Genomic DNA, 20,775 nt, shown 5'->3' with positions numbered 1-20,775 from the left:
ATTTTCAGTATTTTTCTGAGCTTCCTTGCTTACACACAGAGAGAAAATTTCGTGCCTGTGACTTACTCAGATGACAAAACGTCCCATAGCGCCCTGGCTCACACATACAGGCACCGTACACCCTGTGGCAATGGCCATTGCTGGCACAATTACATTTCCTTTTGCAACTCTTCCCAAAGAATCCTTTTGGGCATCCCAAAGGGTAGAAAGACAAAGGAAGTGAATATTAACCCACATGCAAACCTCACTAGAGCTGTTGTTACATAAGATAAGGAGCTTGCAAAAGGTAAGACATTTCCAATCTGATTGGACCAAGGTTAGAGAGTTCTTTTAAAAACCAACCCTGTGATTTTATATCCTCTGCCAAAAATTCTGCAATGACTTGCCATTGCTGTCGGGTTAAAAAATCCAAACATAACAAGACTGATGAGCCCCTGCACTGGCTGACCTCATGTTGCACTAATATCTCCCTGACTTTTGCTCCACCAGCTGACCTTCCTTAGGTGCCACTAATGTACCTCACTCTTTCCAACTTCAGAGCTGGGCAACACGTGGCTCACTCTCTCTTCCCCTGTCTCATGTCTCCTCCTTTTGCAGGCTTCTGCTTAAGGGTCACTTCTCTAGAAGTGGCTCACACAGTCTGTATGGTTCTCATGGTCTGACCTCCAAGCACACATTAATATTTAATTTGAAATACCTACCAACATTTGTAACCAATGTCTGCTTTGAACAAAACTGTAAGTTCCACAAAGAAAGACCAGGAGCTTTTTTATTTTTGTTTTGTTACCATATCATAAAACCTGGCACAGTGCCTTGCAAGCACTTAATATATATATTTTGAATAAATGAATGAATATTGTTCGGGGGATAAACAACTAGAGGTGCCTTCCTGCACCTCTCTGAGAGCAAATTAAACTTGGTTTCCATCTCCCCAGTTTCATGACATGTGAGAACCTAATAAACTCCGCATGATTTCTGGCAATCCCTGAAGATTTATATCTTCATTGACTCTCTGCCTTCAACTCCTGGGACTTTACAATCAGTTTCATTTTTGTGTTTTATCAACCCATGTAGAAAATGTGGTTTCTTGACTGGTTTCCATGAAAAATCCACATGCAGCACTCATTGGATTGGTATTTTGTGAAGTTTTTCAACCATCATTTCTCCTCTCTTTTCCTCTTTCTCTCTTCTCCTTTTCTTCCCTGATTTTTATCTCACTTCCTCCCTGATTTGCCCAAAGAGCTTCATTTTCTTCATTCTTTTAATATGCAGAGCAAATCAATTCAGTCAGGCCCTATGTGTAAATCTCTGCACACAAACTCAACATTTTGCTCAGCAAATAAGAAAGGCTTTCTGTATCCAGATTCATCCTGCTTAGATCACAGTTGGTGATTTAAGTATCAGTTATTTTTTTCTGTTACACATTCATCAGTCAAAGCAATTGTGCTCTTGCATATACAGACACAGTCCTTTACTTATTTAGAAAAACCACCTTGAAGAAGAACTACAATCCTGCAGCCTGTGAAACAAAAACTACATTCACAGAAAGATAAGATGAAAAGGCAGAGGGCTATGTACCAGATGAAGGAACAAGATAAACCCAAGAAAAACAACTAAATGAAGTGGAGATAGGCAACCTTCCAGAAAAAGAATTCAGAATAATGATAGTGAAGCTAATCCAGGACCTCGGAAAAAGAATGGAGGCAAAGATCAAGAAAATGCAAGAAATGTTTAACAAAGACCTAGAAGAATTAAAGAACAAACACCTAGAAGAATTAAAGAACAAATAAACAGAGATGAACAATACAATAACTGAAATAAAAAATACACTAGAAGGAATCAATAGCAGAATAACTGAGGCAGAAGAATGGATAAGTGACCTGGAAGACAGAATGGTGGAATTCACTGCTGAAGAACAGAATAGAGAGAAAAGAATGAAAAGAAATGAAGACAGCCTAAGAGACCTCTGGGACAACATTAAACACAAAAATATTCGCATTATAGGGGTCCCAGAAGGAGAAGAGAGAGAGAAAGGACCCGAGAAAATATTTGAAGAATTTATAGTCAAAAACTTCCTTAACATGGGAAAGGAAATAGCCACGCAAGTCTAGGAAGCGCAGCGAGTCTTATACAGGATAAACCCAAGGAGAAACATGCCGAGACACACAGTAATCAAATTGGCAAAAATTAAAGACAAAGAAAAATTATTGAAAGCAGCAAGGGAAAAATGACAAATAACATTCAAGGGAACTCCCATAAGGTTAACAGCTGATTTCTCAGCAGAAACGCTACAAGCCAGAAGGGAGTGGCATGATATGCTTAAAGTGATGAAAGGGAAGAACCTACAACCAAGATTACTCTATCCAGCAAGCATCTCATTCAGATTCCATGGAGAAATCAAAAGCTTTACAGACAAGCAAAAGCTAAGAGGATTCAGCAGCACCAAACCAACTCTACAACAAATGCTAAAGGAATTTCTCTAAGTGGGAAACACAACAGAAGAAAAGGACCTACAAAAACAAACCCCCGAAAATTAAGAAAATAGTCATAGGAACATACATATCAATAATTACCTTAAACGTGAATGGATTAAATGCTCCAACCAAAAGACACAGGCTTGCTGAATGGATACAAAAACAAGACCCATATATATGCTGTCTACAGGAGACCCACTTCAGACCTAGGGACACATACAGACTGAAAGTGAGGGGATGGAAAAAGATATTCCATGCAAATGGAAATCAAAAGAAAGCTGGAGTAGCTATACTCATATCAGATAAAATAGACTTTAAAATAAAGAATGTTACAAGAGACAAGGAAGGACACTACATAATGATCAGGGGATCAATCTAAGAAGATATAACAAGTATAAATATATATGCACCCAACATAGGAGCACCTCAATATATAAGGCAACTGCTAACAGCTATAAAAGAGGAAATCAACAGTAACACAATAATAGTGGGGGACTTTAACACCTCACTTACACCAGTGGACAGATCATCCAAACAGAAAATTTATAAGGAAACACAAGCTTTAAATGACACAATAGACCAGGTAGATTTAATTGATATTTATAGGACATTCCATCCAAAAACAGCAGATTACACTTTCTTCTCAAGCGCACACAGAACATTCTCCAGGATAGATCACATCTTGGGTCACAAATCAAGCCTCAGTAAATTTAAGAAAATTGAAATCATATCAAGTATCTTTTCCAACCACAACACTATGAGATTAAAAATCAATTACAGGGAAAAAAACATAAAAAACACAAACACATGGAGGCTAAACAATACATTACTAAATAACCAAGAGATCACTGAAGAAATCAAAGAGGAAATCAAAAAATACCTAGAGACAAATGACAATGAAAACACAACGATTTTTTTTGGGGGATGCAGCAAAAGCACTTCTAAGAGGGAAGTTTATAACAATACAAGCCTACCTCAAGAAACAAGAAAAATCTCAAATAAACAATCTAACCTTACACGTAAAGGAACTAGAGAAAGAAGAACAAACAAAACCCAAAGTTAGCAGAAGGAAAGAAATAATAAAGATCAGAACAGAAATAAATGAAATAGAAACAAAGAAAACAATAGCAAAGATCAATAAAACTAAAAGCTGGTTCTTTGAGAAGATAAACAAAACTGATAACCCATTAGCCAGACTTATCAAGAAAAAGAGGGAGAGGACTCAAATCAATAAAATTAGAGATGAAAAAGGAGAAGTTACAACAGACACCACAGAAATACAAAGCATCCTAAGAGACTGCTACAAGCAACTCTATCCAATAAAATGGACAACCTGGAAGAAATGGACAAATTTTTAGAAAGGTATAACCTTCCAAGACTGAACCAGGAATAAATAGAAAATATGAAAAGACCAATCACAAGTAATGAAATTGAAACTGTGATTAAAAATCTCCCAACAAACAAAAGTCCAGGACCAGATGGCTTCACAGCTGAATTCAATCAAACATTTAGAGAAAAGCTAACACGCATCCTTCTCAAACTCTTCCAAAATATTGCAGAGGAAGGAACACTCCCGGACTCATTCTACGAGGCCACCATCACCCTGATACCAAAATCAGACAAAGATACTACAAAAAAAAAAAAGAAAATTACTGACATATCACTGATGAATATAGATGCAAAAATCCTCAACAAAATACTAGCAAACAGAATCCAACAACACATTAAAAGGATCATACACCATGATCAAGTGGGATTTATCCCAGGGATGCAAGGATTCTTCAATATACGCAAATCAATCAATGTGATACACCATATTAACTAATTGAACAATAAAAACCATATAAAAAAAACAAGAAAAGACCACCTTGAAAAGTAGAGATGCAGCTTTCATTTTGTTTATTTCCTATTAGAAACATCAAGAACTTAAAGAGCTGTCTCATATGACCATTCCTAATGTCTTCACAGGTTTTCCCATGAACCCCTGAGGGGCACTCGCACTGCCAGCTCAGAGGATCACAAATGCCTCCGTTCTGACAATCACAGATGCCGTCATACTCTTTCCCACTGGTCTCTGGGGAACGAGCTATGAAGAAGATGGAGAAGGTGGATACACAGTGTAATATACTCATTGTGACACAAATGGTTAGAGAATAAAAGCTTGTCTTTCTATTAGAATGTATTCTCAGTAATTAAAATCTCTGTAACTTGCAGACTCAGGAAGAGTCTCTGGCCTGTTCCTAGTTTGAATGGCATCATCATTGCTGGGGGAATTACTGATACAGCTAGTTAAAATGATGCTGACTGAAGAACTGCTAACAAATTTTACATGCAAAATTTACCTTGTTCCTTAAACCCTAACCTTCACATTTTCAGAACTACTTAAACATTTTTGTTCTATATATGTTACTAACCTTAGTGAGAAACAAACTGCATCTTCTATTTTGAAAAATGGGAAGAAAATGTAGAAAAAAAAAGCCATGGATTTTTAACTGGAAATGAAGGCAATTAAGACTGTCTTGAGGGTTCCAAGGTATTCTGCACAAAGATTGACAAAGTCAAGCAAAGAACTGTTTTCTTTGGTTTGTTGTTTGGGGGGGACGTGCTTAGTATTCCATTAAAAATAAATAAAGTGGGGGAAATGTCTATGACTTTAAGCTTAACTTGAGTAAATAGAGCTGTTGAGATAAGTTCAGTAACCATTTAAATTGACATTTTATCATACTTGGCTAAATATTGTAAAACTACATTTATATCACCTCTGCCATCTACCCACCCACACCTTTCCAGATGCTGCTAATATGGAAACTTGGCTTCTTATTCGCTTTTTTCTTTGCTTTCAAGCTCGAGGTTACTATGAAAAGGAAAGGGGAAAACAAAAGGAGTAAGAGAGAAAGAAACTGGCAACAAATACTGGTTGAGACATGCATTGTTAATTTACATGTAGTAAGTCTTTGAATTCTTACAGCAACTATAGAGGGCACATTTAAATATATATATATACCTGGAAAATGAAGCTAGGCAAGTTCAAATAGCTTGCACAGTATCTGGGTTATAGCAAGGCATCAATATTGGCATACCAGCACTATCATCTGGTAGTCCCCCACTAAAATAATATGATATCATGGCGCACAGGGATTTACTAAATACTTCATTAACATCAAACAGAGCAATTATCCTGGAGAAGAAAATTTTAAAACAAACATGTGCTAAACCATAGCTGGATGATTTGGAAGAAGTCATGAATATTCCCTTCCATATAATATATAGTCCATTCATTTGTCATGTGAAAATACTCCTATCTCCTCTTTCCACTGGATAGAGTCTCACAATAACATGAGACAGTCAATATGAAATCTCTTCAAAAGAAATTGAGCTCTAAAATGTGCTGTTAAAATTAATATGTGGTAATTTTTTAATTGTTTCATTGTAACTACTTGGAGAAATTCCTAAAACATCCAAGTAGATGTTTTCATTATAGACCAGTAAGGATATTGGGCTAGAAGATCTACTCCATGGGAAAACCAACTTTCCAGATCCCTGCAGAATTTTTGTTTTTTTTTAATGTCTCTTGCTGCATTTGAAGAGCTGGTACTCTTAGAAATACTAGTGATGAATGATTGTCACTTCCATTTATTACAGTTTATAGGGATTTTTAAGAAAGTGTTCTTGCTTTCCCTTTTCGTTAAAGAATTACTGAGCACTTTTTTTTTTTTTCCAATTTGGATTGTTCTGTTTTAATTTTTGTAGAAGAAAAATGAAAGAAAGATAGGAAATGCAAAGAAGACATAAGTCTCTGCTTTCAGGGACAGACTGCCCGTTTCTGGACCATGTGAACACGTAGAGAATCTCAAGGTTTTCCAAAGCCAAAGAAGGGGTCATATTATCTTCATTTTATCAGGAAGTTCATTTTCAACATTTCTTTTTTTTTTTTTTTTTTTTGCGGTATGCGGGCCTCTCACTGTTGTGGCCTCTCCCATCGCGGAGCACAGGCTCCGGACGCGCAGGCTCAGCGGCCATGGCTCACGGGCCCAGCCGCTCCGCGGCACGTGGGATCTTCCCGGACCAGGGCACGAACCCGTGTCCCCTGCATCGGCAGGCGGACTCTCAACCACTGCGCCACCAGGGAAGCCCTCAACATTTCTATATTAATTTTGTGTCAGATGTTTTATTCTGATGCATTTGCAATAGATTTTTAGTTTCATCTCTCATGCTGACATTTTAGGGATCAAAGGTTTGGAAGATGCATATTTACCAAAAAAAAATTTACAATATAGGGAAAACATTTACTTCCTAATAGTCATGCAATAAGATTTATTTGATCCCGGTTTTATACAGTTGACTATGTCAAGCAGCAGGTTCATATAGCTGGGAGTCTCAATACAAAGTTTTATCCATTCATGCACAGGTGCCTCCAATTTGGAGAAATGTGAATAGGACCTGGTCAATAAGCTTCCAGGCTTGTAAGGAAATGGAACAGCAGCATAGCTAATTCTAATTCAATGGAGAGAGGGAGAGAGAGAGAGTAGAGAGAGAGGCTTTAAATCCACTGAAAATATAAATAGCTGTGATTAGACTGGGACCATCAAATAAAGCTTCAGGCAATAAATGGCAATAGACAAAGATGGCAGTTTAGCAAAAGGCACAAAGCTGAAAAGTGCAAAGCATTAAGTAGTGAGTAGTTTAGCTTACTGGAAATGATAAGCTGGTCAAAGAGTTGTGGATAAAAAGAGAAAAGGATTTATGAGGGCCTGATATTAGATGGTTGCCAGTAACTAGATTAGAAGCATAAAGCTTTATATATCAGGAAATGGGACACTCCTGAAGCTTTCTAAGCAGCAGGGAGACATGATCAGAGTGATGCTTCAGGAAGAGCCTCCACACTCTAACTAGTAATTCTGGGGGAACCACTTCACTATGTTATAATTCAAGTTTTGCATCCATCTCATAATAGAAACAATATGTGTGCTCTTTCTTCCCACACGCAGGGGCTTCAAAAGAAAATTTGCTCATATCATCTTCCAAGCCATTCACAAAGACCAAGAAAACTCTTTTATTAAAAAATTTATAAGGGAAATTTAAAAAGAGAAAAAGGAAATAAAAATAGTCATTATATTCTGTTTTTATTACTTGGCAGTTTTAGTATCTGCAAATATACCTCCATTTAAAATATAAAGGAAAAAATTTATTAGAGGTATTATTTTTCAAATCATTGACATTTTCTCATGAGAGACTTATATAAAAAACTTACAAGTGTCATTGGCTGTACTTACATATTGTTTAAAAGAAAAAGAAGAGAAAACACAAACAAAAAAGAGGCAGCAAACAGTCAAGCAGTTCCATTAACTGCACTTCGTAATGCAAATCCTTTCATTTTTTTTCTTCATTGGGAGTAGCTTGCCAGGGCCTAATGATTTATTTAAATGGAGGGATTTTTATAGTCCTAGAATATTAGGATCCTTTATAAACGTTTATGTTCCACGGATAAACAAGAGACAGCACATCAAGTTTCCCAGGGAACACAAAATCTCCCATTTTAATAACATGTTCAGTCTGCAACCTCAGTGCTTCACAGACATTCTTTGTGCACAACAAATAAATTGGTTTCTCACCCATATCAATTGTTAACCTTGTTAAAACATTTTGGGGAGAACATATGTAAAGAGCTCATGACCAACAGTTTACCAGCAGTAAAGGAAAATTCATCACTCTCTTACCAATGCTCCAAGGAGTCACTTACTGTCACTACAAAGAATGTCTCCCCAGCCACCTGGGAAGGAGCAGCCACTCTTTCCTTCCTGGCACCAGCCTCCATTCATGCAGCCCTCACAGCTCAACGTGCAGTCTTGTCCAAAGGCATGATCTAAACAGACTGGAATGCAATACCATCTTAGTGGACCCATACTGTCTATGTCACTGAAAATAAAGATGAAACCCTTCATGTCCCAAAAAACAAATAAACATGATCCTTGAGCACATTTCCTAAAGAGTCCCAGTAAAAGACAATAGCAAAGAGATACCTTTTAAAATACAGCTTGGAAGTAGTCCCTAAAGAATATTTAGGATATTTAAGAAAGTAAAAAATGAAAAGAAATTACCATTAATTTCTGAACACAAAAATAATCAATGGTCCTGACACTTTAGTGTTTTTCCTTCCAGGCTGTTTAATGCAAATTTGTTGTTTTTTTTTCCCCAAGTAAGCCTTTTTACTGAGATTTAATATACATGCAGAGAAGTGCACAGAACTCAAGTGTACACGTCATACATTTTTCTCCCACAGTGTAAACAACCCCGTGTAAATGCCTCCCAGATGATGATATGGATTATTACCAGCACCCCAAAAACTGAAAGGTGACTTGATGATTCCTAATCATTAGCCTTACAAATTAAGCTCTATTCTGATTTATATCACCATGGATTATTTTCCCTTATTTTTGAACTTTATATAAATGGAATTGTAAAGTATGTACTCTTCGGTATCAAGCTTCTTTCATTCTATATAATGTTTATGAGACTCACCCATATTGTGTGTTCACTAGTTTATTTTTTATGGCTATATAGTATTCTATTGTATAAATGTACCATAATGTGTTTATCCATTCTATTCTTGAGGGAAATTACCTTAATCTGAATAAGGATGGAGAGACTTTATCTCAGCTGTTTTTTTAAGGCTCATTCCATTTGCCCCTGTTTCTAGATGGGGTCTTTCAGATGTCCCACTTGAAAGCCTGTCACGTTTAGCAAGGCTTCTCCACCTTGGCAGATTCTCAACTCCAACTTCTACCTCTCTAGCACCATGCATGATATTGCTGATAACGGTGCTTAGCTCCTTACTCCCTCTGCAGCTGTCGATAGACTTCCTGGCTTCTCTGTCTGCATAGCCCATACATTAGCAAATGGCTCAAGGAGAAACATAGCACAGATTGTCCATCTCACTTGTCTGAGCTTCTCTTCTCTCTAGATCTTGGCCATCCAAGTTCTGACTGTCTTGGTGGTCCTGAACTATCTCTATTCTGCCTTTGAGTAGCCCAAGTATCAGGAGTCTAATTCAGTAACAGTAAAGCATTTCTGTCATTATGCAGATGCATTTATTGATATTATTATCATTGACCATAGCGTATAAACAAATCTGCTATCTTACTGAATGTCTTCTAAAGAAATCATTAAGCTTTGATGCTCTTAAAATACAAGGAATAGAGGGAGAACAAAAAGAGCAGCTCTGTCTTACAAAGAAAAGAAAAAGAAGCAGCAGACTGGCTGCAAACTGTTACTTTTGAAAGAGGTTATGCTAATTTATTCTGATCAGAAGTGATTTGATGCTTGAGTTCCGTTGCATGGATATATAAGAGAAACTGCTCACATTTGTAAAGATATTTTTTCTTGGTCCACTTGAGCATATTGAACCATTGGTTCTCTGCATTTTAAAATTTAGAAGGGTCTAGATTTTAAGGCTATTTAAGGTAAATTTTAACTATACCAGAATGACTTCTAGTAGAGTTTAAACTGTTAGAACTAAAAGGTCCCAATCCTTCTCTCCATTATGCTAATTCAAAGCTATTTTTCAGCTCCATTTCACTGTATCACATTTTCAATAGCGCTCACCCCCCTGCACCCCCTCGTCCACACGTACCTACATAGCAACCTTTTTTTGTGCTAAAGGAAGAAAGACAAAAGATGATGAATTTCACAGGGAGCTTTGAGGAAGTAATTTTGGGCCCATTTTTCTGGCTAATATCATGTTAAAACACTTGATGGCATTAAATATTGATAATGAAATTGTCTATGAAAGATTTATGTGAATTATCTAAAAATAGAGAAAAGAGGTGACTTTAATGAGATACATGCTTTTACCCAACAACTCTGTGCAAAGCAGTCAGTTCTCCTCGAATATCTTTCCCCCCCTTCCCCCTCATCTTCTTCATCTTCATGGGTGAGAGGCAGAGAGGTGGCCACATAATGAAGCAGTTGAGGTGGGCTCTTGAATAGAAGACCTGGAAACTTCACAATGTCTAATTCCTCTTCTTCTTCCTTTAGCTCATCATCATCTAAAACTCAGACCGCACAGGGAAAGACCTGGATTCCACATGCTGGTTAAAAGAAGGAAAAACTGAGCAAGGGTTGATGGGAAAAATGAGAGAGTCTGAACTAGACAGTCAAGGCAGGGGGCAGATGAAAGGTAAAACTCTTTGAGAAAGCCATTTCAAACCACCTATTGTAAATGAAGGTGAAAAGCAGCAAGCACAGAGTTGAAACTGCCACAGAGAGAACAAAGGGAAAAGAAAGATCTCAGTCTGTGAAGAGAGAAAGGGGAGGACAGGTTGAGTTAAAGAATATATGGTCTCCGTGCTCCCAAAGAACAAGACAAGGGTTGAAGTCGGTTAGAAGAGATTTGATAAAACTCTCCACAGCAACTTACAGATGCCAGTTTTTCCATCACTTACAATTCTGCAGCCTTCCTCACAAGTATACTCATAGGTTCCCACAGAGTTGATACATAGTTGGTCACAGACGATACTGACATCCAGACACTCATCCACATCTGGGAAAATTTAAACAGTGTCTGCTCTTAGGTGTTGAGAGATAAAATAGACATTATGAACTCATGGGCATATCTGTCACCTTTATTAACCAATAACAATGTATTGCTATATAGAAAGCATAGCCCCAATTCTTCCTCAAATATATCCTGCCAATGATTTTTCCTTCACTCATTTCCAAGTTTACCATAGTTTACCTACATAGACAAGGTCTCTCTGAGAGCTTGTTCATGAGATTTGAGGAAGAATTTAAAACTTACATGGTCTTAGGCTGTGCACCATTTTGCAGAATGTTCATTCACTCTTGAATTATTCAATATCTATGGTGAAGCCTTTATTCCATGCATAATTCTGTGCACAGTTTTTGGAGAATTTTAGAGATGGAAGAATCCTAGGCCTTAATCTCATATGACTTACTGGTGTTATGTCCACGTCTGAGCCCAGACTTTGATCAACGTGTTCAGTATACTAAAAGTTCATTTATGAAGCTGAGTTTCTAGGCCTGGCCTCAGGTTGTGGATACCTCTTCCATTTGGATGTGTGTACCCAAGTATGTATATTCACGCCACACAATCATCTCTTGGCTCACTCTGCTTAAGAACAGATGGTACATGAAATTCAATTTTTTTGGCCCTGTTAATTGGATGGGAGGTGTAAGTGGTAATATGCTCTACTGTGTTTAGGATATATAGATATCATAGTTGTATATTCTTTGCTGTTATCTATACTGCAAGGCTGGGGAGCTTGGCATCTATATGAAGAAACACAAATATCATCCTCAACAGAATACAAGAATTTATTTCTTTAATCTAAGAAACACTATTTTCTCTGAGGCTCTAAAGTCTTCTCATATAATTTGACTATTACTGAAATCTTCTAATCTTTGATTTCAAGAAAAGTAAGATTCAAAATAATGGTAATAATAATCACAAATGAAAATTTAAAGATTATATATTTAAGGTAAACTCGTTAAAGTAATTTACAGCAATGACTTACATGAGCCCTTCTTAATGGTATAAAAAAGTGAATTAACTCTACTCACTGAATTCAAACTCTCCTATCATATAAAAATATACCTATCAGCTAGAAGTCATCTAAAAGGTAAGTGAATCAATTTCAACAAATAAGTTAGAAAATTATAAAATGACTCATCTTAAAACTTGCATTATCTAGATTAATATCAGATATATAAAGGATTCTGATACAGATTTGGACTGTGGCTCACGAACCGGCAATCCTTTCGCTATTGCCCTTAAATTAGAAGGACACTCAGTAATCACCTCTGATTCCAGTCAAGCTTGCCACGAGCAATTCCTGTGGCAGTGTGCTGTGGCTTGCTGGAATCTCTCACTTGCCTATATATATTAAATTAGGTAAAAGGGATTATGGGCCGATGACTATTATAATAATAATAATAGCTACTTTTAGTTGAGTGATTTCTCCATGTCAATCACAGTAGCAGGTACTTTACATTTATTACTTTTCTTAATTTCCCCAGTAATCCCATTATTGTCTTCACTTTACTGATGAGGATTTGAGGCTCAGAGCACTGAGTGTCACCCAAGTTCATATAATAGAACATGGTTGAGCCACAGAGAGATCCAAGTCTCTTTAGTGTCAAAGCCTTCCCTTTCCCACCCTAACCCTCTGCCTCAGATATTCCCCCTCCATCGATTGCCCCATCACATCAGGGATTTCACGTTAGAGCTCAGGAATTCACCATCACATCCACAAACAACAGAACTGAATCCGAAAGCCTTCCTGACAACTGCATCCATAAACTCCTAAATAGTTGATGCAGAGCTGGGCCCGGCAGGCTTCTCCACTCTCACATTCATCAAGGTCTAAAGGGGGAAAGGACATTTCTGTTACTTAAGGGCAGGAATTTAACTGACCTGTGAAGGTGCTGATAAGCCTCACTTCGAAATTAAAACTGATTTACTAATCATTTTCTATTTCTCAGGTTATAGAATACAGACATTGAAGAGACTATAACACAAAATAAATGAGGCCGCATTTGGGTTTACGTTTCTGACATGCTTCTATGCCTGGTATTTATTTGAAAAGGATGTAAGTAATCTCCAAATGCATTTATAAGCACAGGGTAAGAGATCTCTGCTATTTTTCCAGTTTAAACAGCAATCTAACTGAACAAACAGAGAACTTGAAGAACGACAACAAAAACACAGCTTGAGAAGAAGAGCCCCAAAATTCCATTTAGTAGACATTTAATAGCTGCAAAGAGGAGGCAGTCTTAGGCCCCTATGTGTCTGTTCTTCTGGAACTTCAGATGAAAGAACATTCCCAAGCAAAAAGAAGTCACGTGACTGGGAAGAGAAGTGGATAAAGGCAATTTAGAGAGAGGGTAGACAATCATTTTAAATATTAAGTGTTAAATTACAGAATATTTCAGGGCATTTGCTTGAACTTTTCGATTATGCTTTGACTGAGATGAGTTTTTATTATAATTGGTGACAATTACGCTGGAATATCCTATCAGATAAACAGCTTTCTAAATGCTGATCTTTAAGTCTACTTCAGCACTGTTATTCTAGAATTCTACAATCTGGCATGTGTCTTCCTTTATTTGCCCTGCGGAAAATAAAAATGCACCAGAAGATGTCAAACTGAAACCTTTCAGCCAAAGGCTAATCGATTTATCCTGAGTTTTGAGGAGATCATTTATAATATAATTGGCTAAAGGGTAGCAACAGACTCTTTATCCACTGCTTTCACCAGGCTAGACACCTGGGAATTGCGTGGTCAGGGTTTTTGACTATAGGTCCTTGGTTCAATTCTACCCCCTTTGTTGAACTGTTAAGTTGGGTGGCCTGTCAGTGCTGAGTTTACAAAATCCCATTGCTCTATAACTACATGAGCGGCCCCAGATATAAAAGGTCAGTGTCTCAATTAACCTTGGAAAGGGTACCAATGTAAGAAAATGCAGACAAGAGAAAGGAAGGAAAGAAAATGCAATCAATCAGCTAAGGTTAGGGGTCACCATAAAATATCCAAATGAAGGTCATTTGGACATAAAACATTCTTTCTCCTACAAAATGTCACAAGCAGTGCTACTCACAAAACTCTCGATGATATTTTTTCCTTTCTTATATTAAAACTTCATTTATCCTTTGTATTACATAGCATGGATATAGAGGACAAAAAAAAACTTTAAAAAATTCAGTTTCATTTTATCTAAAACATTATCTCTTATGTTTTTTGGATTTTCTTATTTCAAGATTTTTTTAAAAGTCTTCTCAGATATCACCAGAGCCTCTAAACATATACATCTCATGATTCCCTGTTCTCAACCAGTAAGGAGCACAATTGCATCACATAACTGGAAAAATGAATTCCTCGATCTATCATTTTATGATCCATTTTGGATTCTTCTTCTATTATCATTCCTCTGGGGTTATTTTCTGTCTCATGTACAGAACTCATCTGAAACCCCATTCTTCCTTTCTTAAAATGCCCTGTCCCTTCAACCCTTATATCAACTGTTTTCCTAAATTTCTTGATTCCTTTTCAGATCTTATTTGGTAATATCGTTGCTTGCTTATTTTTTATTTTTCTTCCTCTCTGATGATCATATTTTTCCTATTTACATTGGCCAATACCCCCAATATTGCAGTATTGCAGAGAAATTCACCTGTACTTAAAAATGTAGCCCTAATCAAAACTACAGCATTAATTGCAGTCAGGTGAAACAATTAAACATTTCAATTATGACTTCAGAAAAGCATCAAACTTAAACCTTGAAAAAACTTGACCTTCTGTATCTGCCCCCCACACATAGTCACTGAATAAAGCTCCAAAGATTAGAATAAAATTTTTTTTCTTATAACTACCAATTGTTAAATTTAGTGAACTTACTGCTGGTCAGACACTTGTATTTTGTATAGTTGTCTTTCAAATTGTGTTAGCACATCTCTAGGTTTTAGCCCTAATAAATTTTTGCATTTGGGCAAGACTGACCATTTGCAGACTAGAACATACTTATTTGTAAAAGGAAAGTTGTGTAAAAGGAAAGTTATGTAAAAGGAGAGTTGATCCTAAAATACACTAAAAAGAAAATTGTTTAATTTCCCTCATGCATGAATGTTTTACAAAGCATCCATGGCCTTAATCGGTTCTCAGGCAAATAAGCAGAGTATGTATATGCACACTCCAAACAAATCATTGGCTTTACTCTAGTGAATATTTGGTCTTTAGGAATGAGTGTTATTTATTGTTGGAAAATGAAATAAACTTGAGCCGTAAACAAAACAATGTTGTCATGTTGACTGCTGAAATGTCATAAATATGCAATTTTCTACATTTTGACCCTGGCAGATGCTATTTTTTTCTGGCTGTAAATAAGAACTTTAATGAATTGTACTTTTCAAAGAATAAGGAAAGATACCAAATTATAAGTTGCAAACAAAAGGTTTAGCAAAATTCCAGTTTCCCTTACCCTACGGTCAAAAAAAAGAAGGTAGGAAGGAAAGAAGGAAGGGAGGGAGGGAGCAAGGGAGCAAAGAAGAAAGGAAGCCCTTTATTTTTTCCAGAGATACAAATGTTAGCAAGGTAGAAAATTATAAGCATAATTTTCATTACAAAAAAGAAGCAAGGCAAGCAGCTGGTTTCATTAAGTTAATCACCATAGACACTGAGAAAAATGCAGAAGGTGATGTTCAATCAAGAAATAACAAGTAATGACATTGTTTTGGTTAAATAATTTATGAAACCAGAATACTTCAAAAGCCCTTGAAGTTCACTCTGTCACATTATTGCCAAACTAAAAAATCCCAATGACTTAGGCTTTTGAAATTCACCTCTTCTCTTTTGGTACTTCTGTTTGCCTCAAATCAGACTGTAGCATGAAATGGCCAAAGATTTTTTTAGTACTCACATCATAATTTTTAAGAAAGGTGATATAAAATATCACAAAAGAAAACAAGCAAATATGGTGTCATAATTCTCGAATGATGGCAAATTGTTTTAGGGGCTTGTAGGTGCGCTCAGACCCAGAGCACATAGTAATTTAGTTTGATGCTCACTCTGCCTATTTTTAGTAGATATTCCTTTTTCTCAGAAGTTCTAGATTAAACATTTCATTATGAAGCAAAGCTGGGGTAGAATTTATTCTTCTCATTGTCTCAAATGATATAAGTTCTAATAATATGTTGAAAAAGTTATCCATTAAAAATAGTTTTGAGCTAGGATTTCCAAAGAAAAACATCTTTTAAAGTTTTCTTTTGGAACATAGCTGCCTGCCATGTCAAAGGTGAACCTGCATCCAAATTATCACCAAGTTGAAAACCAATGAACATGATTGTTTCTGCTTGTGGTGGAGAGAATTAGCGTGCATGGTGGCATTTTTGTTTCAATTACAAATTACATTAAATGGTTAGATAGGCCTTAGAATATTTTCCAGAAATATTAAGTTAAGTCCATATATATTGCTAATAAGTTTTAAATCTCCTTTAACTTCAAAGTAAATATCTAAACACAATGATGTCTTCTGTCAGTTAGTTTTTCTTTTACATTTATCCAGTAGCCAAAGACACTGTTCATTTTACTTCTTGCAGTTTGAGAGACATGGCTACATTAGAGCACTAAGTTTTAGAGAAGAAAGGGCTATATGAATCCAGGGCAACCTCTGAAGGAAGATGGCATTTACCATACATTACCTATGCATGTTTTCTCATCTGAATCAAGCCGGTGTCCATGGTTACAGGAGCAACAGGGCCCACCAACTGCATGTTCACAGTGACAGGAACAACCACCATTATTCTTTTCACAGCTATTGACAATTTTCAATTCAATCCCTTTCCAAAACAAGCAAAAGAGAATTATTAGCATAATAACAGAGAAATCTGAATACATGGCAACAATGAGTACACTCTGTCTGTTGGAAGATGACAAACTTTATTGGAATGTCAACACTCTAAGCATATAAAAGTAAAAGTCTCATTAGCCAGACTCATCAAGAAAAAAAGGGAGAAGGCTCAAATCAATAGAATTAGAAATGAAAAAAGAGACATAACAACGGACACTGCAGAAATACAAAAGATTATTAGAGATTACTACAAGCAACTCTATGCCAATAAAATGGACAACCTGGAAGAAATGCACAAATTCTTAGAAATGCACAACCTGCCGAGACTGAATCAGGAATAAATAGAAAATATGAACAGACCAATCACAAGCACTGAAATTGAAACTGTGATTAAAAATCTTCCAACAAACAAAAGCCCAGGACCAGATGGCTTCACTGGCAAATTCTATCAAACATTTAGAGAAGAGCTAACACCTATCCTTCTCAAACTCTTCCAAAACATAGCAGAGGGAGGAACACTCCCAAACTCATTCTATGAGGCCACCATCACCCTGATACCAAAACCAGACAAAGACGTCACAAAGAAAGAAAACTACAGGCCGATATCACTGATGAACATAGATGCAAAAATCCTCAACAAAATATTAGCAAACAGAATCCAACGGCACATTAAAAGGATCATACACCATGATCAAGTGGGCTTTGACCCAGGAATGCAAGGATTCTTCAATATACGCAAATCAATCAACATGATACACCATATCAACAAACTGAAGGAGAAAACCATATGATCATCTCAATAGATGCAGAGAAAGCTTTTGACAAAATTCAACACCCATTTATGATAAAAACCCTGCAGAAAGTAGGCATAGAGGGAAATTTCCTCAACATAATAAAGGCCATATATGACAAACCCACAGCCAGCATCGTTCTCAATGGTGAAAAAGAGAAACCATTTCCACGAAGATCAGGAACAAGACAAGGTTGCGACTCTCACCACTCTTATTCAACATAGTTTTGGAAGTTCTAGCCACAGCAATCAGAGAAGAAAAAAAAAATAAAAGGAATCCAAATTGGAAAAGAAGAAGTAAAGCTGTCATTGTTTGCAGATGACACGATACTATACATAGAAAATCCTAAGGATGCTACCAGAAAATTACTAGAACTAATCAATGAATTTGGTAAACTAGCATGATACAAAATTAATACACAGAAATAGCTGGCATTCTTATACACTAATGATGAAAAATATGAGAGTGAAATTAAGAAAACACTCCCATTTACCATTGAAACAAAAAGAATAAAATATCAAGGAATAAACCTACGTAAGGAGACAAAAGACCTGTATGCAGAAAATTATAAGACACTGATGAAAGAAATCAAAGATGATATAAACAGATGGATAAATATACCATGCTCTTGGATTGGAAGAATCAACATTGTGAAAATGACTCTACTACCCAAGGCAATCTACAGATTCAGTGGAATCCCTATCAAACTACCACTGGCATTTTTCACAGAACTAGAACAAAAAATTTCACAATTTGTATGGAAACACAAAAGACCCCGAATAGCCAAAGAAATCTTGAGAACGAAAAATGGAGCTGGAGGAATCAGGCTCCCTGACTTCGGACTATACTACAAAGCTACAGTAATCAAGACAGTATGGTACTGGCACAAAAACAGAAATATAGATCAATGGAACAGGATAGAAAGCCCAGAGATAAACCCATGCACATATGGTCACCTTATCTTTGATAAAGGAGGGAAGAACATACAGTGGAGAAAAGACAGCCTTTTCAATAAGTGGTGCTGGGAAAACTGGACAGGTACATGTAAAAGTATGAAATTAGAATACTCCCTAACACCATACACAAAAATATACTCAAAATGGGTTAAAGACCTACATGTAAGGCCAGACACTATCAAACTCTTAGAGGAAAACATAGGCACAACATTCTATGACATCAATCACAGTAAGACCCTTTTTGACCCACCTCCTAGAGAAATGGAAATAAAAACAAAAATAAACAAATGGGACTTAATGAAACTTAAAAGCTTTCGCACAGCAAAGGATACCATAAACAAGACCAAAAGACAACCCTCAGAATGGGAGAAAATATTTTCAAATGAAGCAACTGACAAAGGATTAATATCCAAAATTTATAAGCAGCTCAATAACAACAACAAAAAACAACCCAATCCAAAAATGGGCAAAAGAACTAAATAGACATTTCTCCAAAGAAGATATACAGATTGCCAACAAACACATGAAAGAATGCTCAACATCATTAATCATTAGAGAAATGCAAATCAAAACTACAATGAGATATCATCTCACACCGGTCAGAGTGGCCATCATCAAAGACTCTGGAAACAGTAAATGCTGGAGAGGGTGTGGAGAAAAGGGAACCCTTTTGCACTGCTGGTGGGAATGTATATTGATACAGCCACTATGGAGAACAGTATGGAGGTTCCTTAAAAAACTACAAATAGAACTACCATACGACCCTGCAGTCCCACTACTGGGCATATACCCTGAGAAAACCATAATTCAAAAAGAGTCATGTACCAAAATGTTCATTGCAGCTCTATTTACAATAGCCAGGACATGGAAGCAACCTAAGTGTCCATCAACAGATGAATGGATAAAGAAGATGTGGCACATATATACAATGGAATATTACTCAGCCATAAAAAGAAATGAAACTGAGTTATTTGTAATGAGGTGGATAGACCTGGAGTCTGTCATACAGAGTGAAGTAAGTCAGAAGGAGAAAAACAAATACCAAATGCTAACACATATATATGGAATCTAAGAAAAAAAATGTCATGAAGAGAGTAGGGGTAGGACAGGAATAAAACACAGACCTACTAGAGCATGGACTTGAGGATATGGGGAGGGGGAAGGGTAAGCTGTGACAAAGTGAGAGAGTGGCATGGACATATATACACTACCAAATGCAAACTAGATAGCTAGTGGGAAACAGCCGCATAGCACAGGGAGATCAGCTCGGTGCTTTGTGACCACCTAGAGGGGTGGGATAGGGAGGGTGGGAGGGAGGGAGACGCAAGAGGGAAGAGATATGGGAACATATGTATATATATAACTGATTCACTTTGTTGTAAAGCAGAAACTAACCCACCATTGTAAAAGTTATACTCCAATAAAGATGTTAAAAAAAAAAAGTAAAAGTCTGAGGACTATTAAGCACTGTAATTATCTATACCATATCAAAAAGCTAATAAACCTATAAATAATGTCAAATTGACAGAGTGTGGCAGAAAGGTAATGAGTCTACCAGTGGTATTAAACATATCTTAAAGGACACTTACATCTGGGAATTTTCAGAATGTAAAAAATATGTGTATTGGGGCCTCCCTGGTGGCGCAGTGGTTGAGAATCCGCCTGTCAATGCAGGAGACATGGGTTCGAGCCCTGGTCTGGGAAGATCCCACATGCCACGGAGCAACTGGGCCCATGAGCCACAATTACTGAGCCTGCGCGTCTGGAGCCTGTGCTCTGCAACAAGAGAGGCCGCGATAGTGAGAGGCCCGCGCACAGTGATGAAGAGCGGCCCCCGCTTGCCACAACTAGAGAAAGCCCTCGCACAGAAACGAAGACCCAACACAGCCATAAATAAATAAAATTTATAAAAACAACTCTCCCAGAGCAACCCTGTATTAAAAAAAAAATGTGTATTGAATCAATGTTCAGAAAGCAAATACAGCTGACATATCTGTTCTCAAACTAATGGTATGTTAATATCTGCCCTGTTTTTAGGCTGTGAGTACATGAAAATACTGTTAAAAATGGCTTTGGGGGTTTCCCTGGTGGCGCAGTGATTGAGAGTCCGCCTGCCAATGCAGAGCACACGGGCTCCTGCCCCAGTCCGGGAAGATCCCACATGCCGCAGAGCGGCTGGGCCCGTGAGCCATG

At 37.0% G+C, this 20,775-nt stretch overlaps 1 protein-coding gene across 1 annotated transcript in view; it reads right to left on the bottom strand.

Annotated features, from left to right (window-relative positions):
• Positions 1–497: 497 nt before the first annotated feature.
• LOC131756812 (EGF-like and EMI domain-containing protein 1) overlaps positions 498–20,775 on the bottom strand; it is a 512,622-nt gene continuing 492,344 nt past the window's right edge. Inside the window, 6 exon segments of the mRNA XM_067033965.1 lie at positions 498–663; positions 8,215–8,346; positions 10,331–10,525; positions 12,732–12,756; positions 12,758–12,855; positions 16,687–16,824. Coding sequence (XP_066890066.1) covers positions 632–663; positions 8,215–8,346; positions 10,331–10,525; positions 12,732–12,756; positions 12,758–12,855; positions 16,687–16,824 — 620 coding nt within the window. The 3' untranslated portion in view covers positions 498–631.

The sequence above is a fragment of the Kogia breviceps genome, chromosome 5, assembly GCF_026419965.1.
Source record: "Kogia breviceps isolate mKogBre1 chromosome 5, mKogBre1 haplotype 1, whole genome shotgun sequence".
In the NCBI taxonomy this organism is placed as follows: domain Eukaryota; kingdom Metazoa; phylum Chordata; class Mammalia; order Artiodactyla; family Physeteridae; genus Kogia; species Kogia breviceps.
The sequence above is the reverse complement of the archived record's forward strand: the minus strand, read 5'-3'. Positions and strand labels throughout refer to the sequence as shown.